At 32.5% G+C, this 22,012-nt stretch overlaps 1 protein-coding gene across 4 annotated transcripts in view; it reads right to left on the bottom strand.

The window, feature by feature from the left end:
• LOC120343429 (signal transducer and activator of transcription 5B-like) overlaps nt 1-21,088 on the bottom strand; it is a 37,206-nt gene extending 16,118 nt beyond the window's left edge. For 2 of the 4 annotated variants that reach the window (XM_078110802.1, XM_039412596.2), the window contains exons 1-10: nt 20,896-21,088; nt 13,244-13,344; nt 11,100-11,253; nt 10,193-10,349; nt 9,546-9,635; nt 8,854-9,031; nt 5,355-5,491; nt 3,477-3,628; nt 2,231-2,386; nt 650-826 (exon numbers count right to left, since the gene is read on the bottom strand). In XM_078110802.1, coding sequence (XP_077966928.1) covers nt 650-826; nt 2,231-2,386; nt 3,477-3,628; nt 5,355-5,491; nt 8,854-9,031; nt 9,546-9,635; nt 10,193-10,349; nt 11,100-11,253; nt 13,244-13,292 — 1,250 coding nt within the window. In that variant the 5' untranslated portion in view covers nt 13,293-13,344; nt 20,896-21,088. Of the gene's footprint in view, nt 1-649; nt 827-2,230; nt 2,387-3,476; nt 3,629-5,354; nt 5,492-8,853; nt 9,032-9,545; nt 9,636-10,192; nt 10,350-11,099; nt 11,254-13,243; nt 13,345-14,253; nt 14,276-20,895 lie in introns of those variants that run through there. The other 2 variants (XM_078110803.1, XM_078110804.1) reach the window with 2 other exon arrangements.
• Nucleotides 21,089-22,012: the final 924 nt, after the last annotated feature.

Below are 22,012 nucleotides of genomic sequence, written 5' to 3'. Positions count from 1 at the left end.
TGAAGACTATTTTTAGTCTTATTTACCTATCAGATATTAAATGTTCAAAATGACAAATTTTCAAATTATCTCTAAAACCAACGATTACTATATGTCATTGGTTACCAAAGGTGGCGGGAGGTATTTCAAAGGAATATCAAGCCATTATTTTTTCGGCCTACATGTTTACAAAGTTTAAAGGTATAAAGTACACAATAAGCATCACAATATTGAGTTTATTTCAAAGGCATTCTCTTTTTTCTGTGAGTGTAACGTGAGTTTTTTCCCTGATAATTTGGCACGGACAAAACAACAAGTACGAAAACTACTACTATATGAAATAAATCAAATTTGGAATGCATTCAAATGATTGATTCATTTGGACATACCATTACCTGTCAGTGAAATATATACAAATATGTTGTACAGAAATGGGCGCTCCAGAAATGTATGTACTAATATGGAGGTAACTAATTTTGTTCGCCTACTTTACATCAATTTATATAAAGGGACTGAAACCTATGGGCTGGGGGTATATTAAATTGGCTAACACAGACAGTCCCCGAACTCGTAATAGAACTAAAATAAGGAAAATCAGAATAAAATTCTGTCCTAACCCTATCGGGTACCAGGAAATGTACTTAATGTGCTACTAACAAACACAACTAACCTTCTATTTTCATTTTTCAATAGAGCTTTTGCTTGTGCCTCGCTTATAATGCTTGCCTTTACTGTTGGTGGATTCATATGAACATTTAATTTTCCACCAACAAGAAGACGAATTGTTGCACCGAATCTCGTCTGTGTTTTCAAAACTTGCGGAGGTTGCTTTTCAATTATGAACGTACTGAAATGATAAAAAATTATTTGGTATATATTTCTTTAAAAAGTTTGATTATTTTTACAAATTTTCAAATATAATATGGACACAAAGGCCCAATGAAGGTAGTACAGTTATGCATTTTGTCACAGTAGATTACTGAGATAGCAGTCTTCACGATTTCCCCTGACCACCAGATAGCAACTACGAACGAACAAGGAATCGTCACAAGGTGCGCAATTTTTAATTTTAGAAAACTAGAAGAACAACAATGAAAAAACAAAAAAAGTTAATTTATTTAGCGTGATGGCTGTATTTGTTTATTTTCCACTACTGGGAGCTGGTTTGCTCACAGCACATCGAAAGTCATGTACGAGCGCAATAAGTCGGTTTCATTTCTTCGACTTGATAATCATCAGGGATGAGAATCTCCGCTCGCACTCTCACATAGAAGGGAAAATTAGCAGTTGGGGGTGAGGAATAGCGTGGGAAGTCAGCGTCACGTAGGAGGAGACCATATTAAGCCAGAAGTTTATTGGGGGAACAATCCTTGTGTTTTGTCTTTGCTGTTCACAAATCTGCTTAAACAGCTTCTCTTACTCCCAAATTAGGGCATTGTAAACAATTTCAGAATAAATTGAATTAATTTTGCTGTGGCTGATTTAATCGAACCTTAATTTATTATACTTTGAGCTAAATTTATTATTGATAAATCATGACCAGACTGTGACGTGACCACTTTTATATAAAATTTCTAATTCAGGAAATGACCTGTAATACCTTACTATGATGGATAATTCAGGCATAAGGAACAATAAAAGGAGCTAAATATATACTAATGTTTTTAATATATACTAAGTGTAAAGTGAAAATAGGATAGAATATTATAAACAATATAAATAACTAATAGAAGATGCAATGAATGAGATTATCTATAATTGACATGTTATTCAGAATACGATGAATATTGATATAACATGTCACACAGCCTGAATCACATTGAAACACACCTGCGTGAGAGGGGCAACAATTTTAAGTGACTTAACTTTTGAAAAGACCAGAAGTCGGATGATACACAAATTAAAATATATTCCTCATATATAAACAATGGTGTGCAATTTTTATGACACTGATATAAAAAGAAGGCTTTTTATACAACATTTTTCATGCCTTACAATAGCAACAAACATCTGTACAAACACTTCCTATTATGTAAGGACGCATGATTTTTTGGAAAGATTGGAATTTTTCTGGCAAAATTTACCAAACCCCACTTATTACACCCTGGCTTTATCATGTAATTCCTAAACAAAGTGCCACTACATCATACCATTTGAAAAAAATTCAATATATAAAGTGAAAATACATTCAATATATTGATCTGAAAATTTCTTGGCTTCATACTTTCCAAAACCCTGGTTAAATATTTACCTTGTTACGAGTGTTGAAAGTAATGATGTTATTGTTGAATTTAGTTCTGGCAGAAGATCACGGCCTGGATTATTTATGGGAAGCTGCTGTCTCTGCAACTCAACTTTCTTTATTTGTTGTCGATTCTGCCAGATAATTTCAGCCAGCCTCTCACACCTGGAAAAATAGTATCGGACGAATAAATAGAGGATTGAATAGGCTATAATACTAGAAGATAGGATAAATACCGGACATGGCCAAAACCGAAAATTTCACTATTCCAAATATATCTTGGAAAATGTTTTCGATAAATTCCAAATTGGCGACAATAAGATGTATGCGTGTGAAAAATTACATATCTAAAACGACACAAACATAAAGGTCATTAATTTCTCTTCGTTGTTTGTTACCAGTTGAGATGTTGTATGTTTTGATCTGCTCGTCTGATGGCTTAAGTTTTCTAATTTTTGAATAAAAATGTTCTAAATTATTCCTAATTTAAAAAACTACTGTATCGAATATACCGAATTTCGAATGTTCGATTCGTTTTGGACATCCCTGATAAAACCATTCAGAAGGAAATTGAAAACACTAATTTCTTTGGTCACTTGTTTTAAGCAAAGATGACTCATGAAGAGACTTTTTAATATCAACCTAACTTTTCATGCCATCACAGATTTAAATCTCAAAACCCCATTAAACCTTGTGTAACAAAATTTCATATGCAATTCTGAACCAAAATATTCAAAACTTGCAAAAACATATTATTATATCTAACAATATATGAATAGCTACTTGTCTTGAGTCTTGTCTAAAGTGTTTGAACAACCCAATCATCATTACTGGTTCAAATGAAGAATTTAATTCTGTGGACGGCATTTATATGTGAGATAATTGCTAAACATGTGGTTTTCCCAGGAGACAGCAAATATACGCAAGATGGATGACGAGGTAGTTTGAGTATAAGAGAACGAAAGGCCAAGATCAATTATCAAATAAAAAATTCTAGTGCTGTAGATTCGACAATGTATATTTCGATGTTCAAAATTGTTTATGAATCTTTGTGATTCTGTACTATTAGAATTCAATTTTGAAATTTGATGTGATTTTCACATTCCCCTCACAACTTCAATTTTGTGTGATTCTGAGCAAATGGAACCAAGCAATATGATATTAGGTACCGGTAGGCCAAAACCACACAAGGAGAAATAGAAATGAAAGGAATCTTCAAATCATTTAGTTCCAACTCATAAAAAATAAACCTTACCATTGTTGCAATTGATCTAAATTATTTTCATGTTGAACTCCGTTATATGCGAGAGCTTGTGCACGTTTCCATTGTATTAATTCTTCTTCTAATATTTGATTTTGTAATTGAGTAAGAAGTCCAAACGTTTCCTTGTGTTTGTCCGCGATTCCCTACAATATTACAAGTATTAACACATAAAAATGAGATTGAAAAACTTTTTTCTCATAAGCTTCCTTCACTTCGAAAACGCTTCAGACTCTGAATAAGGCTGGGACCTGGGACCACTGAAACGCCAAGGGCTGGATACTGGTTTTACTTGCAGATTATCATAACTTGGAGCAGTATAAGTCAAAATGATAAGGAAAACAGCTTTGAGTTTATAAATTCTATATAACTAGAGTTGTGAAAAAAGTTTGGCATATTTGCCAATTCGAAGTTGAATTTACTACAAATGTATTCATAGTTCGGGGATTCTAACTTTTATTGAGTTGTAAAAGAAAACTTCATCATACAAAAATGATGATGAATGTTCTGTTTTATAAAATATCACTACATTGTATTCCTTTAACTAGTATCTCAATTTGAAAAATGTTAACAAAGCAATAAGTAGAAGACTGCTTCATTTCGTGCTCATCTTGAAAAGGACGATTACAGATGTAGAACACAACTAAAAAATAAATGGTCGAATGGTTGGGAACTACAAAAAGAAAACTTAAAATTAATGTTATTAATTGAAAAGATATGTTATTTGGGAATTCAGAAGCACAAAATTACTACACTTTGAAAGAATTCTTGTTAACAAATTTCGTGTTGAATTATCATTACAGTATTATGCAAGTAGTGTGATTTTGATTATTCAAAATCAAATTATTAACAAAAAGGATGGCTATAAATTACACTAGTAAAAACTTCAATATATGAATGTCTTAATTGCATGTTAGAATTATGAAATTGCAACATCTAAATCGCAAAATCACGATTTCACTGCATATGAGAACAATTTCACAAAAAAAATATTTTGAAACATACACCTATATTTTAATAACTAAAATCGAAGAAGTGTACAATTTTAAAAATGACTAAATGAACTGACAGAAAATTGCACTAATTTTTAAACAATGACTCAATTACTTGCCCTCCAGCAACATTCAGTTTGTTTTTGTTTGGTAAAATGTGCTTCTTGATTATTCTCTACACTTTGAATTTCAGCAATTTATTGTTAGATATAATTACAACTGGTTTTTCAATAGTCAATTTGGCAATGAACATGAGCACATAGTAAAGCAAAACTGCCATGCCAAATTTTGGATTGTAAAAAGGGAGACAAAGGTCTATTTCCGATTCTTTATTATAACTAATACTGGTAATTAGGTATTGAATTTGCATTCCGGGTGGCTAAACCATGTTAGAATTTAAACACATCCTTTGGAAAAATCTCGCAATTGCATCTTTTGCACTCGGACATTATTTTAAGTACGATCAGCCAATACAAATCAACCATAATTCTACTTAATATCACAAATTGTTTAGGAGTTTTTCTTTTAAAAGTCTGACAAAAATCGATACAAATTAAGAATATTTTATGCACCATGTCACATTTGAAAACAATACTAATTGAATAAATCCTTGCTAAATTATGGCTAACCATAGCTAAATTCATGGTGTTTAATGTTAAACAAAAATATTTGTAATCACAGAACCAATACCAAATTTTCAGTAGTTTAGTATCAATGAGAACGCATTTATATTTTTCGACTTTCCTCTAGACTTCCTATAGACAATTATTTTAGTAGAATTCATATTGAATGGACAGCATATGTTGACAATAAAATTCTGTGTTCATACATATGTAAATTGCTTTTTTCATATATTATAAAACTAACCATTGAAACTTACCACTCTTAATTGTAAAAGTTTTTGTGCTTCTAATCTGAGCAATGAATCAACTTCTTGTTGTTTTTTGATAAGTTTCGGTTCATCCTGCATTCTAGCTTGATCGTTTGGGGCTAATTGTTGTACTTGTTGAAGATAGGCTGAAAAATATTTTGGGAATTATGATTTAAAGCAGGGTGGTCCAAACCCAGGCCTGCGGGGCACATGTGGCCCGCCGCTCCATCATCTGTGGCCCGCGCCGCATTCGGAGAGCAATCGAAATATCGTATTTTAAATTGCTTCTCATAAAATAAATCAGGAAAATCGTTTGACATATTGTTGCTATATCACTACTGTGACTGAATTGACTAGTATGATGGCTAGCTGAAGCAACCAGCGAAGTTGAAGATGTGATGGGCAGTTTAAATTGTTACCTGGATTTCTATCGTTTTGGTGGGGAATATATGCTAACAATATAGGCATGATAGAAAACTAAACATCGGATGCGGATTCCATTAGCCTAGGTGGCAATGCCAGATAACTATGTGTTTACCCAATAGAAGTGCTTGTTTTGTATTGCACTGTTTACCTATTCTTGGTACTATTGTGGCCCGTGACCAATGCCAAAATAATTTCGTGGCCCGCGGAGCCCACAACCTCGGACCACCCTGATTTAGAGTGAACTTGGGAGTGAATTGACGAGCCAGGTAGCTTAGAAGCGTACAAAATGTGTAAAAATTAAGCTGGAAATAAAAGTTTTCCAAGTACTAGCAAAGAGGGCATTTGAAAATGACAGAAGATAACTAGTACCAAAAATATTTAATATGAAAGTTGATCAAAGAAGAAGCTTTTAATGCTCCATAGTCCATATATTACAATATGACTTAAAAACTAGTCCATGTAGAACAGTGGTTTCTAACCTGGGAGTCGTCCCCTGGTGCTGGTGGGCCGGCACAAGATATTTCTCGAGTTTTAAATTTTTTTGTAAAGGTTTTATTTGCTCCCCAGAACTCTTCATTTTAATTTGTGTGTATTGTGAAGTTTTCAAAATAAACTAACACACAGCTACAAATTTCAAGTTTGACTTCAAGGTCAAAGGTTAGGAACCACTGATGAAGAATATTATTTATGGAATTAACTATTATCCAAGACAGAAGGAGTCCCTAATATCGGAGCCTGGAGTAGTGACATTTTTATAGAGCTGGAGCTAGGCTTCCTATAATACATGGAGATCGAGTCGCAGCTACTAGCTCCTAACCATCAGTATAAATAATAAAGTCGATCCCTTTCAGCTTATTATTTTTTTCAATTCATTTTCTAATCTTTGAGTTGAATTGGAGCCGAACCCATTGTAATTTATAACCATCTCTGCTATTATCATTATTTTTTTTATACTTTTGTGGGCAATTCTTGTTAGATATTGGATTTCATATTTCATAAAGCATCTCATAAATCGCCTCTTATGTACAGTGTACTGATGGTCCAGACCAGCTCCAACAAAATAAAAATAAAACAAAAATCAAAATATGTTTTCAGTGTTATTTAGTCACATGATGATTATGTCCCATAGTTTATATCTATTCAGCACAGAATTCAACAATTTAATATTAAATTTTATTCGACACTCAATTTCCTTCTATAATTAGTAAATGACTATTCCACCTTATTATCACGACTTGGCAGGTTGAAAACTGTTTGCTAATCAATAATTCAGTGTTCTGGTAGTTTGTTACGATTCAATGTGAAATTGAGCTAAATACATATCTGTAATTAATCAGGATTTATGTCTGTATGAATCACATTTTCTGACGCCTGTTGAATTTACAATATTGATATACTGATTCGATAACAGATAAAAGACCGACAATATGACATTTCAAAATAAACATGGAAGCGTTTAAATTTGCAACTGCAAATATTATCAGATATAATATACAAGATAAAAATCAGAGATGACTATTTTCAACAAATCATATATTTGAATATATTTCAAATTATTAATTTTCATTTTATGACAGTCAGACAAAAGTCTATGACCAAGTAGGTAATAGAAACCAATCAACATTCCCGCTGTATGAAATTGATTAGGTGAATATACATTACCCAGGAAGCAAATTTCACTGTTTACCATCGCCAAATTTACAACACTATGAAGTATTTCAAAACCAAAAATGTACATTTTTCAGAATTAATTCAAAGTAGTGAAGTATTTATTCGCTAATTTAGCCATCTTTAATATTACCAAATTAAAATCAAAATTTTAAGAATTGTTCCAATGCCTGGTTTTATAAACTGGAATTACTGATTTGTCCGTAATAATTGCAGGAAAAAAATGATGGTAGTAAATATCATAATTTTCAAAAGTGAAAACCAATTTGTAATGTCAAATTCTAGAATATTCATTTATTTGTAGAGAGAAGCTATAACTTATAGCATCAGTATGTAATGTATTCATTTTATAATTATCTCAATTGCAACCTGTGAACCTCCGTTAGCAAAAAATTAGCAAAACAAGAAGCAATTCAACTCATTCAAGGTGCTGAAATATCTGCTACAAAAGAAAATGCAGAAAAACAAATGCAAACAAAAACTAACCATATAAAGCCGCAGACATTGAGTGATTACCAATGCACATTTCAAGTGAAAAAATTTTGTGCACTTATCACTACAGGTGCTGAAGTTATGTTGTATGGTAACTTGTTAAAAAAGCTGTTGCGAACCGCAGACGTAGCAGCGATTACTAAAGTACCTAATAGTATTAAACCACATACTATTCGAATTTGAATCAGTGTAAATAACCTGGGAAAAAAAAAAATTTACTCACACAAAAATGCCATAACATAATTATCTAATATGCAACCTGTGAACTTCCGTTAGTAAAAAATTAGCAAAATAATGGAACCTACTGGAGGTGCCGCAATATCTGCTACAAAACAAATTGCAGAAAAACAAATACAAACAAAAAAACTAACCATATAAAGCAAAGCCGCAGACATACATTAGGGAGTGTTACCAATGCACATAAAAAAATTTTGTGCACTTATCACCACAGGTGCAGAAATATAGTTTATATAGTAACATGACGAAGAACTGTTGCAAACCGCAGACGTAGCAGCGATTACCAAAGTAATAGTATCAAACCACATGTTATTCTAATTTGAATCAGCATAAATAACCTGGGAAAAATAGTATTTTCTCACACAAAAATGCCATAACAGGAAATTATAAAGTCGGTTGACTGAATGTGGATAATCTGGTATATTGGCGTATTGTGCTGAGCGTTATGACAGGCTTGCCATCCCACCTTTGATCACCCTGCACAGGTTCAAATCCTGCTGGGGATAATTATGTGCAAGAGGAATGTCATCCTGACCTCCGACTACAACCCCATCTGTTACAGTAAACTTGGCTCCAACAAAATCTCACAGCTCCATTGCTTTCTAGTCTATTTCCTTTTTGAATGCTCTATTTAGAATATGGCTATACATGAATTGTTGGGGCATATTAATGTCAGTAAACTTACTACTTATTTTTCGACTTTCTTGGTAATTGATGACGAAATATTCTTGTTTCGATTGTAACTTCCTTAAATCATTGTCGGTATCTCTGGTCATGTTGGTTAGTCTGTCCAGTTCACGATTGATGTGGATGACTTTTTCGGTTTGTTGAGACAAGTGACTTAAGACTCCGCCATCTCCTAACTAAGAAGTAGCAGGATTTTTTTTTTTTACATAATACAAAAAATACGAAACGAATGAAAAAAACACTTTCAATGCTGAATTTTATTGGACTTGTAATGTACCCGTAACTTGAGGCGTCCACAGTAATTTTCAGAAATATTAGTTTGTATATATTATAATATGGGGTTACAGAAGTGTTCAGAAGTCCTTAAAAATAAAGAAGTTGAGTGTGATGAGAATGAGATAATCTACAACTCTAAAGGGATAATGACATTTGCCTCATTTACAGTAAAATTAAATATCATGTTGAATTTCGCACAGAGTATAGTAATAAATTTTTTTTATAATATGAAGAATAATCATCTTTATTCCTGCAACAGCATCCTTGCATTTATCGCATAAAGAGCCACCAGCTTAATAAAGACATAGAGAAGGAATAGATAGTTAGTCATGTGTAATACCAACTGATACTGATAGTAAATAAAAGTCTATTACCAAAACCACCAGATACTGTCCCAAAATACAGAATACTTACAGAATTTGATTGGTTGACAAGGCTAGATTCAATTGACAATATTTTCTTCGCTGTTCTCACTAATTCAAGTGGTGCAGGTCCATATATTGTCTAAAAAAAAATTCAAAGACTATATAATTCACGATTAAAGCAGGAATTGTCCTAATATGTCCAAGGATAAAACCGCTGAGCAAGTTTTACAAAAAACATTTATGAAAATTTACGTGCACAACAAAGGGATTTCCAGAAGTATGTGCACCAAGACGGCGCACAATCTGAACATAGTTGCACCAGGTTAGGGTTCAGGTTGTTAGCCATCTTGGTGCACATACTTCAGGAGCGTCCAACAAAGAACACATGAAAGTCAATGCATATTCGAAGAATATGAACTTGTAAATGCATGGAGGTCTAAAATAAACTGTTGCTTTATTGGTTTTATATATTGTAAAGGTTTCAGAACATGAATGAGGGCTTTTTTGGTCATACTATGGGGGTTCATTAAAATTCTTCTTCTTCAAATAAAACTAGTCTAAATTATGAAATCTTGATATCAAGAACTTAAAACATCGAAGAATATTAATTTTGAATCGTTTTGAATATTCTATTCATTCAAGATATTACTGATTTCAATTATATATCAATTTAAGAAAAAATATTGCGTAAAATACCTTGAAGTGATTAGCAATTTCACTGAATCTCAATCGTTGCAAAAAATCACGAGCTTCTGTTAAATTCTCACATTGTCTCTCTATATCGGTGAGAAATGACCCTAAAATATGCCTGGCCTGTGGCTCATCATTTATATTGTCTGGGTCCAGCTGATCCCTGAGTTAGTAAATAAAAGTTCTGTATTAATAGCTTCATAACAATACTGTCTCGAGACGGTAGAGTGATTTAATGTATCTAATCCCACTCTAGAGGAAGGGAGTGTAGTTGCCCTCAATCGTTGCAATGAAACATGTGACAACCTACTGTATTGAAGATTATCCAACTTGATTAAGTTAAACAATTCTTGACAAAATGTATGGAATAATATGTTTTCTTGAGAATACATACCAACAATTTTTTTTTTTATCTTCAATTTGATAAAAATGATAAAGTCAAATTTGAAAATTTAACATTTGTCATTTTAGAAGTGCTAAAAAGAGCAATAAAATTCGAAAATGGGGAAAATAATTTCAATTGAGAATAACACATAATCATATATATATATCAGGGATATATCTAAGTTGAGGGATATCCACGATTGACTCAGACTCGTAACTCCACATCAGGCAAATCAAATTTGAATAACAGAATGTTTGGCATATATAAGCTTTTTTAACAAACAGTCGAGAATGATTAGTAAAATTGATGCTTTTTTCTGTAAACATTTTGGCCCTATGTACCATCATTGAAAGTTGAAGTTCAAACTATAGACTCCAGGGAATTCAGAATCAACTCTGGCTCCAACTGTTATAAAAACTTGCCAAACTACGGCTCCAGAGCCATGACATATATATACACATATAATATGATATATTCTGTCATAAATAAAATTTTAACATTAATTAATAGGCTATAATAGATACTCACCATCTTCTACTTTCAATTAAATCTGCAAAATAATGTCGAAATTCTATTGGAAAGTTGATTCCGTATAAACTTTGAATTTGTTGAAGTGCTTCTCCCTCTAACTCCCGCACCTTAGCCCACAGTGACATACCACCAGAAGGTGCTTGATTATGCTCTGTGTATCAAAATTAAAAACAAATAAGAATGATTCCAAGCAATTTCTACATGAATTAAAGTGCTACCCATCATTAGCTACCGGTAAGTATTACAACAAAATAGTTGAAATGAGTAGGCATTTTTAGGTAGAGTATTTGAAGGCAATGGTATAATAGTAGGGATCAGAAAACTAGATTGATAATTTTGAATCGCAATTAGCATCAATTGTCAGATTTAGAGATTAAAATATATTTCAAATAAGTTTCCAATGATGAATTTTAAAACTTGCTATTCTTTCTTCTATCTTTGAGGTAAATTGCCAGACAAGCACAGCTGGGGAAAATCACAGAAAACCACATGCGCTCGATAACATCAACTTAAAAAACAATCTAATGCATTTCAAATATTCTCTATATTCAATTATCAATTAAATTCAAATTATTGATTCCAATTGCGGTGAAAGGCGCTGGAATGGCTTTGATTCGACCTGTGCAATAACTTTCCTATACCAATCTAAATGAAACCTTGTAAGTATTATTAGAGGAGATTGTCAATTTTCGATCAGTCGTTAAAATTATGATTATAGTGAGAATTTGAACAATTCAATTTTCATATCCACTAATATGTTTCTTGATAAATATAAATAAATAAACAACATCAATTTACAAAAGTAATTTATCCATATGTATTGACAATACGACCGTTTTTCATTCTCATTATATGGAAATGTTGCTTTGTAATACTACACATTTCATATTTGTAATATTGCACATTTCACGTAAATGAGCAATTTTTGTGAAAAAATATTATCATGAGGAATATTCTTATATTGAATTATTTTGAATGAATTTTTAACCAATAACTATTGTCAGACACTTTGGGGTATAATAGGAAATAATTTTAATTTTTGCCTTGAAGATGAAAATTTACTTCATTATGAGATGGGCTTGTATATGCTTAATTCAAATATACCTTCATAACGTTAATGCCCCTGGCAATGAGGAGTGTCAAGACCTAAGACATGACAAATAAACAATGCATAGGATTTGTAAGAAAAATCGAATTCGTATAGATTTCAATTTTGAATAACAAATCAGATAAATATGTCATTTTCCATTTTTTGAGATAATATTGGGAAAATATCGAAACACATTTCATGCAAATTGCATGAAGTTCATTTACGAACTGATATATAATTTGATTATAGTATTAACATTTTTAGCGGAATTTCCCTCAGTGGTCAATGGTCAAACTGAAGCGTAATATGTTACAGCTTCATTGCGATCTCCTTATAGTGTGATGTTAGTCGACATGAAAAGGAAATCATTCTCATTGCAAGAAAGCCACCAGAGGAAATAAGAACAGCATGAGTTGCATTACGGCGACAAGCTTCGCCGCAATCTGAGACATTATTGAAGCATTAACAATCCTTAGGTCTTCGTTTTGTTAAATAGATGTGGCAATTAGGAAAGCATAGTTAAATAAGCAAACAGCCACCATACGAATGAATGTAGATTAGTTGTTAATAATTGTATTTTGACACTGCACAATGCACAATCAAAGCATAAGACTCCAGTTAGATAATAAGTTCATTTTCTGTATAATCAGGTTCGGACCATACGTGGCTCATACATATATGTGGAAACTAACATATTATATTAATGCAATAAACATTTTATTGAAAATTCCAGCAGAGCTATTTTTAGAATGGTATCTTATGGTATGGCTTCTTATGTATCAGTAGCTGATTGTACAGAGCCATGTTAAAGCGAAGGTGGGATAAATGCCTTGGCTATAATTTATGCAAATATTTATTTCAAAGATATAATTGCAAATATGTCAGAAACAAAGATCATAAATCTGGTTGAATATAGTGGGACTTTTCACGCTATTTATCAAAAAAAATTTACCAAAAAAAAACAGAAAATCACAAATCGGATTCTAGTTCAGTTTTTCCTCTACTAGTACTCTACTAATATACCGGTAATATTAATATTTACTAATTTTACCTATTATCTGGGGCTCCATCTTGATATTTGACATGCCATTTCGAAGCATGATTCACCTTGATAAACCTCACACAACACACCAGGTAATTAATGCCTGATTGCTGGATGGAATAAGAAAAAATACCAATTGATTATTAATTAATAATTAATAATAATTAGAAATTAATTTTATTGGCAATACATGCAAAATATCAATACAATCCTATTGGAAATAATGTTGTGCATGCAAATATACTAACACTAAAGGCCTAACCCAAACATTAGGTTTGAACAATTTTGGGAGCATTGCCATATTATTTTGATATTTCTGATTGATATGAGAATAGATTTCCTAAATCAAAAAACAAACCTACAGAAAATTGGCATATTATGCCCATAACCTCACCAGTATATAATATAATTGGATAGGTAATAGTGAACAAGAAAAATTCCAATTCTTTTAAAAATATCAAACTCCTCAGATCTACCGGTAAGTGTCTGCTAGTCAAATGCCTTGTTCGGAGTTAATGTATGGAAAATTTTATTAACTTTCAAATCCTAACTTTTAAATGAACCTTATTATAAGAGTACAACTCTCCTTACAAAGATCTTAAGCAAACAGTCATAAATATCTCTAATACTGTAGTTTATTTGACTAAAACACTCAATCTACTTTATTGCTAAATATTGTAAAACCATCTCATCCAACTTTTACATGTATATAATTTTCATCATAAATTTGTCCATATGACTGATTTTATATACCTAAAACCACTGAATTTTGTGAAAACTTTTGCCCAATGTGGAGAGACCTCAGATAATTTAAATTGCATTGTTGTCAGAAACAGAGAAATATGCAACTACCCTTTGTAATGACAATAATAAGTTGACAATATTACTAAGGTTGCTTAAAAGAGTTTTCCAACAAAACCTTAATAGGTATGCATTTCAGATTCTCAACTCGCTATCAATCAAACTTTCTAAACTCATAATTTGACTTAAGATTTATCCTATACTAACTTTAAACATACCATAACAAATAAACATGGCACCTAAATTCAGCGTGTTGCAGAAAACGACAGTTACACATTTCCATCATTTGGATCCATTTTATAAATATTACGAGAATTAAACAAATTTTCTGATTAAAACAATGAGAAATAATTATACAAAGGTGCCTATCTATGCAGTCGGAAACGATTGGTAGTAAACCAAATCCGTGTCGTTTGTACGAGCGTAGTAAACACGAAAGGCGACATTCTTGGTATTGCACTCTATCGTAGGGAGAATGGGTTTTATACCCAATTGACGTGCACTGTCGTCAGGAAAGCAAACAGAAAGAAGCGGTAAGAATCTATAAAACGTCGTCCATTTTTTCGTCTGATTATCGGAATTTATTTCGATGAATAATCAGGAGTCGGAACTGGGAAGTCTTATTGTGTGGATAATAACAAACCAACGACATCCACTTGCCACCCTTAAACCGAGACAAGACAATGAACACCATCAAAGACAACTAACGGTAGGTTATTGCCCCAACCAGCACTAATTTTATATACGTTTTCTTATTATATTTACCTGAGGTTAGGATAAGTTAGATTCGCATATTGCCCACTCTCCACGAAGATAATAAAGAAAACCCGTCAGAAAATTAGCGGCGAGGCAATAACTGAATAGTACGCTAAAATCTACTACATCCAACGTCAAAATTTTGCGTATGGTGACCTACGGGACATTCTTTTTAAAATGTAATAATTGACGAACTTGTGCTGTACATTACTAAATGTTACAATATTAGTAGTCCTATTCCGCCAGACATTTTCGCCCTATAGTTTACAAATACAATTTATGTTTGTTAAAAAACGAACGGTATGGTAATAAACGCACCCATACAGCGGAAATTGCCGTACAACCTCAACAATTCAATTAGGTAGCCTAGTATACAACTTTCCTGTCGCTCTCAATAATAATAATAATTTGCTTCGTCATTAAATTAAGGAGCCTTTTTGAAACGGATGAGAGAGTCGAATTTCGGTGATTTTATTTCTAATACATAACGCCTTATGGTTTGTTAATTAATCTAAATATCCCCTGCATGATGCTTGATCAGACATGAACTAAAGTAAAATTTCAAAAAAATACTTCGGGTGTAACCGCTAACTAGACATACTCGTTACGATAATTGCTCTCGTATATGTGTGACACTACTCAATAACTTTAAATGATCGAAACCTAAAGGCGCAAAACGGTATCATGTGTGTCCAGCTTTCATATCCGAAACGAAATAAGGTATAGAATATTATGTGTCTATTAATCAATAACTTATAAACAAAACACTAATTCTGGATGAGATGCTATATCCGAAACGGTACATACTTTGCCGTCGGATTTTCTTAAAATTAGTTTTGAAACAATAAATGATGACGTTACTGAAGAAAATCATTATCATAACGGTGCCGTAATGCGTTACTAATTCAAAACGAGAAATTATGCAAGAAAATAAACTTATCTCATATACATACATATCCATATGCAATGTTGATGAAATGTATCTCAGAATAGTAACCACAGCGCCTAATTTACATATTAGCGTCTCGGCAAGATGAGGCAACAATGATATTTGTTTGGTCGCGATTCGCTAGGTTTCGCGGACCGCTCATTGCATTACGATCGCATTTACCCCACAAAAATAAACTGTTGATACCTTTAAAGGGCAATGCCAAAATCCAGTATTGGAATGAAATGTTCTCAACGACATTTATATCCATTTCGACAACGCATAAGCAAAGTAAAATACTCTTGATGTAAACTCAGAAAGTAGTCGTGCTATACCTTGTCCAGCTCTGCACGTTAACTGATATAAGTGTTACATTTAAAGTTTGATTCGACGGTTTATATTTTGTGCACACAGTTCTGTCATTAGTGAAAAATCTATCCATCTGATCTCACGTTATTGATTACTTTTACGCAAGGGATGTGACGTAATGTAGCCTCAGCATCATTTACCAGAAAAGAATAGGAAATGGGAATTTACGAGACAAATTAGTGTATGCATCATACTGAATCAAAAATTGGACTTAGTTGATAATGGGTATCTAATTATTATTTTATTTTTGTATTTTAGCAACCAGTTATCACTTTATAATATTGAGGTTTCCGTTTTGACGGAGTTCCAAATAAAGTATCAAAATAAACTGATTAGATATATTAGAAGTGTTGTTAACTTGTTATCCTGTCACTTTTCTATCACTTATTTTACGTTATTACCCCCATTTCTCTGCTTAATCTAACCATACCTGGGATGTAAGGAAAAAAGAAAACAAAATCTGAAAATCAGCGGTGAGGCAATGGCATGATAACACCATAGTAATTTATAAATTTTACAGTTCAAGATGAGTAATATTGTGCATTTGTCCGGACGCAGTTGCGCTACATTTATCTGACGAATAGTATATTTCCAGAGGGGGGTCATTTTTGTTGCTTTTCTAGTTCTAGCCGTGTGCGAAAGGTGTGCTAGTATTTATAACAACGAAACTGCAATAAAAATCGATTTTTAGCGCAAGTGATGATTTCTGTATTTCTCATCAAGTATGGCTTGCACGAAATAATCGTTGTGAAATTGGTCGAGCGCCGAAATACTGCAATCCACAGACTCCCATAAAATTTGAAAACAACCGCAACACATTCACCACATATTGTAAAACGTGCAAAACTGCTTTTGACAACGACTTTTTTCCCTCAATTTTCCAGGCAACCCAAAAGACAATTTTCATTAAAATATAATACACTACCTAACATACTGTTTTGGGCTATTTCTGATTGAGATGTAATAACTAAGAATATTTAATATGCGAACTTATTCTAAACTCAAAATAAGGTGCAGGGCGGTCGATGCGGAGAATAAATTACAGGTCCTAACTGATTAGCGTCCGGCTTAATGCTTGCCACGCAGCCTTACAGTGCAATTAATTTTTTAAGGCGAGCTGAAATGAATAACACAATTTCAATGTCAGTCGCCCCCAGGCCAAGACGATGCCTACAACTGAAAACTGCATCGTTTGAGAGTCCGGCGATGCCATGTGCACTGTTCGCAAGAAACGGAAAATTACTGTAATTTCCATATGAATAATCGATCTAAAAATATTGAAGAGAAAATAGACGCTATGCATGGTCAGTCCGGCGTTCGTTTATTAACTCATAAATATCGCAAATTTTCCGAAATTGTGAACAATAATGTCGAATCCATGAATCAATATAACCGTTAAATAAAATACAAGTGGCTATGTATGATTTAATGACGATAAAATTAGTGTAAGTAGATAGATACACGTAATACTCTCTGGAACCAAAGAGCAATATAAGCAAATGAATGCTGGATTTTGTAACACTGTTGAAATTTTAATGCTCTCGATTAGATTATTCCCGACGCAAATACCACATTATGCAATTTATATATTTTTTTCAGATCGAAGAAATAATTTGAACCATTGAGTAATATAAATTTATTACCTTATTGAAGGGGGTGTGTAGATATTTTTAACAGTTACAGACTTACAGTATAATGATACAAAAAGAATTTTCAGAATACACATTGCTCAAACAGTCGTTCGTTATTCTAGCGAGCAATGCACAATGAAATTTGTGATTTGAGACATAAAGTTCCTGCTTACATTTGGTTACGACGAAATAAATGCTAAATGCTGAAAGGGAGAAGGTGTAAATCCCTATTTCATTCGAATAGTTCCCCTAAAAATAAAATTTCCGCAAATCTCGGTAACGGGAAATTGGATTTTTCCAGTTCAATTTATCGGGATTGTTATCGGGAGAATGGATATATTCCAATTTAATTTGAAACAGTAATTTGCGCCAGTCCATTCAATTTTTTGTTACAACACAAAACTATTAAACACATACACAAAATTATAAATAATCGAAATCACACAAGTAATCTCGACGTCAATATTTTAAAACAAAGCAGGGTACAGACACAAAAGCAAAGTTCAGAACATGGGAATAAAATATTGCGGCTTAATATTCCAAATAATACAATTAATTATATTGCTTTACAAATCGCTAGCATGTCTGGGGTGGTTTAGTACTGAATTCAAATTTTATATTACAGGAACGACGTCGTAAAATAATTAAAAAAACTCATTTTCATTCAACATGAAGTGGAACTATGAGATCGTTTTGCTAAGTTGTTTTTCTTGTTTAGATTGTTAAAAAAAAATGCGTTTCTCCACAACTGATGAAGCAATCGATTTAAATATTTAGTACTTAAATAAGAAAGAAGTCGCTAGAAGGTTATTCCTTTTTCCATTTAAATTTTTTCTCAGTCCAGATATCTCATTCTGAACTTCGCTGGTTCTTGTAATACACAGATACATCTTCATATGACATTTGTTGGAGCATTACTATAGTTTTTTATTTGTGACCACCGTGATTTATTGCAAGGATTGCTATTGGATACATAGGTAATACGTCCGAACAAATATTTGCTGATGTGCGCCACCATCAGTATAAAATAAATAAACAAGAGATCGATGCTCAAAATATATGAACACAACGACAAAAATGAAGTACTACGTGAATATAATCGAAAATTTAAAAGCAATTGATTCAGTAGTTAATGAGAAAAATTTTTCATAGGTTAACAACAAGAAGATAAATACCAACAAACAACATTACAAAACAACCCACAGGTCCACTTTGTGCCCAATAAAAAGGCTAATCTGGTTACACATTAATGAATTCCTCTGCTATTTATAATTCTCATTATGTTAATGATGTGTACCTATTTTTATACTCAATCCTATTTATAGATTTGGTTGCTCTTTTTATGCCAGTGGTCAAATATGGGAATTATGGCCAGAGCGGATTAAAAACAAACCTTGAGTTACATACATAGAAATGACAACACAACAAGAAAGGTAATAGGGGAATGTGTGAGAGCACATATTTTATTTATTTTTTCTATAAAATGATTTTTTTCATAGGTGGGAGAATCAGACCTCAGAGATCAAAGGTTGGACACGATTTAGGTACATTCTTTTCCACTGTACCACTGATTACCTATCATGTATAGCCAGTATAGGTTAGAATCCTAGTGGAACGTGCCAAGAAATAGTGGCACTGGACAGTTCACTTGTCAGATTTTGCCTATTCCCACCCATCCAAAGACTATCGTCATGACGATTTGTTATCTGTTCATCTGTTTCATGATCAATGTGGACTGGTAAATGGGACGCATGATATTGGTCCTCAGTATCAGCTTTCCTATACCTGGGATGAATATTTGTTTACCTACAATATCCTAAATTTTGCGTTCCTAAGAAATCCTAATCTAAGGCATGAAGTGAATGAATGAAGATACTAAACGAAAGTGGAACATGTTTGCTTATCAATTTTATTACTAAAAATACTGAATTTCTATATTGGAAATACATAGAGATACAATCTAGGGATACAATGTGTCAGAACCATTATAATACCATTTCACAATATTTATAATTAACATACCTAAAATTTAATGTGAAGAATGGAAAGAACAAAAGATAATGTGAATAGGTCAAAAACAATTAATCTAAACTTGTTTGGTTTCTTTCGAATTACTGAACACATGTATGCCCAAATACGAGGTACATTTTCAGTGGTTAAAGATTGATGTTGTCGCTATGGTTATCCATAAAGTAACCTCAGACAATGCTCAACAACCCTCCATGTCTGCCATTGATTATCTCATTTTATATAAATTAAAAAGCTTGATATTGCAAGAAAGCTTATTTCATATCAAGTGCAAAAATAATATTAAGTAAATGCTGAAATAAGTATAACACAATATAAAATAGCGAAGGATTGAAGCATAAAATGCATCAGTAGCCTTCTTATTAGTACAACAAGAAAAAACTACGGTATATTCCAGTAAAGATGAACTAATATAAAAAAAACTTGGATTGGAAATCTGGTCCTCAAATTCCTGCCATTAATGAAACATAATTATTATTTGTAGCCTATTGAAAATTTTAGAATAACTAGATGCCTGCAAATAAATTTTATTTATAAAAACTCCTTGAAATAAAAAAAACAGAAATTACTTCCAACTTCAAGTAAATATCTTTATCTAACTAAGTCTCATTTTTTTCACCTCAAAACTTAATATCAAAATAAGATAATGTTCTTACACATTCTCGCTCGATTAATATAAGACAATGGCTAAAAATGCTAAGTGTTACACGTTAAAATCTTGTTTTAAAATTTTACCTCATAAAAATTTCTAATACAAATAAAAAAATCTGACAATGAAAAATCTATTTTTGCACTAAATCCTTATAAATCCTAAGTAATGTTTAATCTTGCAAAACATTAGAAAGTCCAAATGATTGAATTCTTAAAAATAATTTTTCAACAGAAGTAGATTGAAATTACATTTCATTTAAACAAATTTTCTCTGCAATGACTACCAATGAGATGTGATAAAATTAATTTCAAAAATTTAAACATAAATAGTTTAGAACAGTTGAATATATGTACTGTAGTATGACAATACAACATTATTTTCAGAGTGATATTATTGATTGCTCACCATGCTATGTTAATTGGATTCATGCAGCTCAAAATTCTGAAACTGTATAAAGTTAGCATGCAAGTTACAGCTTAGATAATATAAGCAATACCTTATTTGAATTCAGTAATAGTTGACCCAGAGACTTCCCACACTTCTTGATTTCGTCCCGTGGCAGAACCAGATAATAGGAATGTATATCAATATTAACCTACCTCACTTAAACTCAATGCAGCAATGGGTTTGAGTAATTATCAGGCAATGCAACTTTTCTCAGCAATCGATATTTATTAGGAATACATTTATTTCCTGCAATAAGTCATGTATACAATGGAATATGAATAAAAAATAATAGACTAGTTCAGGTTCTATAGTTTGTTCATTCAGTCATTGTATACTGGTATACTGAATTTAAATAATAATTATTACCATTTCCTGCATTAACTACAGCGTTGGAAAATTCGAGTCGTTTACTCAATTTGATTTGGACTTTGGATAATCCTTATTAAAATCTTGTATGGCAAAAAATGTTGCAAGGTCAGGACATGACAAGGCTGACATGACACACGGACATACTTCTGTACTGCCTTAGCCCCTAGCCCTACTGCTGCACCAGGTTTGTTCATATCGAGTGTAAACGAGTCCTGACTGTGTGATGCCGGACCAATTCATGAATTAGGACATTTGGGTAGAGAGTAGAGACGGAGTGATACCGGTACCGCGCAAAGTGGTCGCAAATCGGGTCACTAACGTAAACAGCCAAATAACCTTACAAGGGAAAACAGCTACAGAAAACTATATTTGTAGTGATATTTACAAGATTTGATTGGTGCATACGAATTATAATACAATGTTGGAAATTGAATATGAGATTGATTCCTCTTGAACGGATTTGGTTCTTTTTTTATTACTTTGATTTAAATATTACAAATGCAAAATGCGCACCGCAGTTGCAACAAATAAATACTATACCTTTACACCGCGTGGTGTCACTGATGAGTCATATTGCAGCACGAAAACAACGGAGGGAATTTCAAACCTAAAAATTCAGAAACTACCCGGAGGTGCAATATTTTCATGGATAAGTAGGCTATTCGTTCGTTTGCCATATGTCTGGATGTGATTGCATGTGATGGATTTAGATATTTTAGTGTAATTATGAGAAAAGGCATTCCATTTTATTATCCTATTTGAGGATTAATTACACAGCAGTGCATCCCGAGATCTGT

Source organism: Styela clava, chromosome 3 (assembly GCF_964204865.1).
Source record: "Styela clava chromosome 3, kaStyClav1.hap1.2, whole genome shotgun sequence".
Taxonomy (NCBI): domain Eukaryota; kingdom Metazoa; phylum Chordata; class Ascidiacea; order Stolidobranchia; family Styelidae; genus Styela; species Styela clava.
Note: the sequence above shows the minus strand (reverse complement) of the source record. Positions and strands in the feature narration are given on the sequence as shown.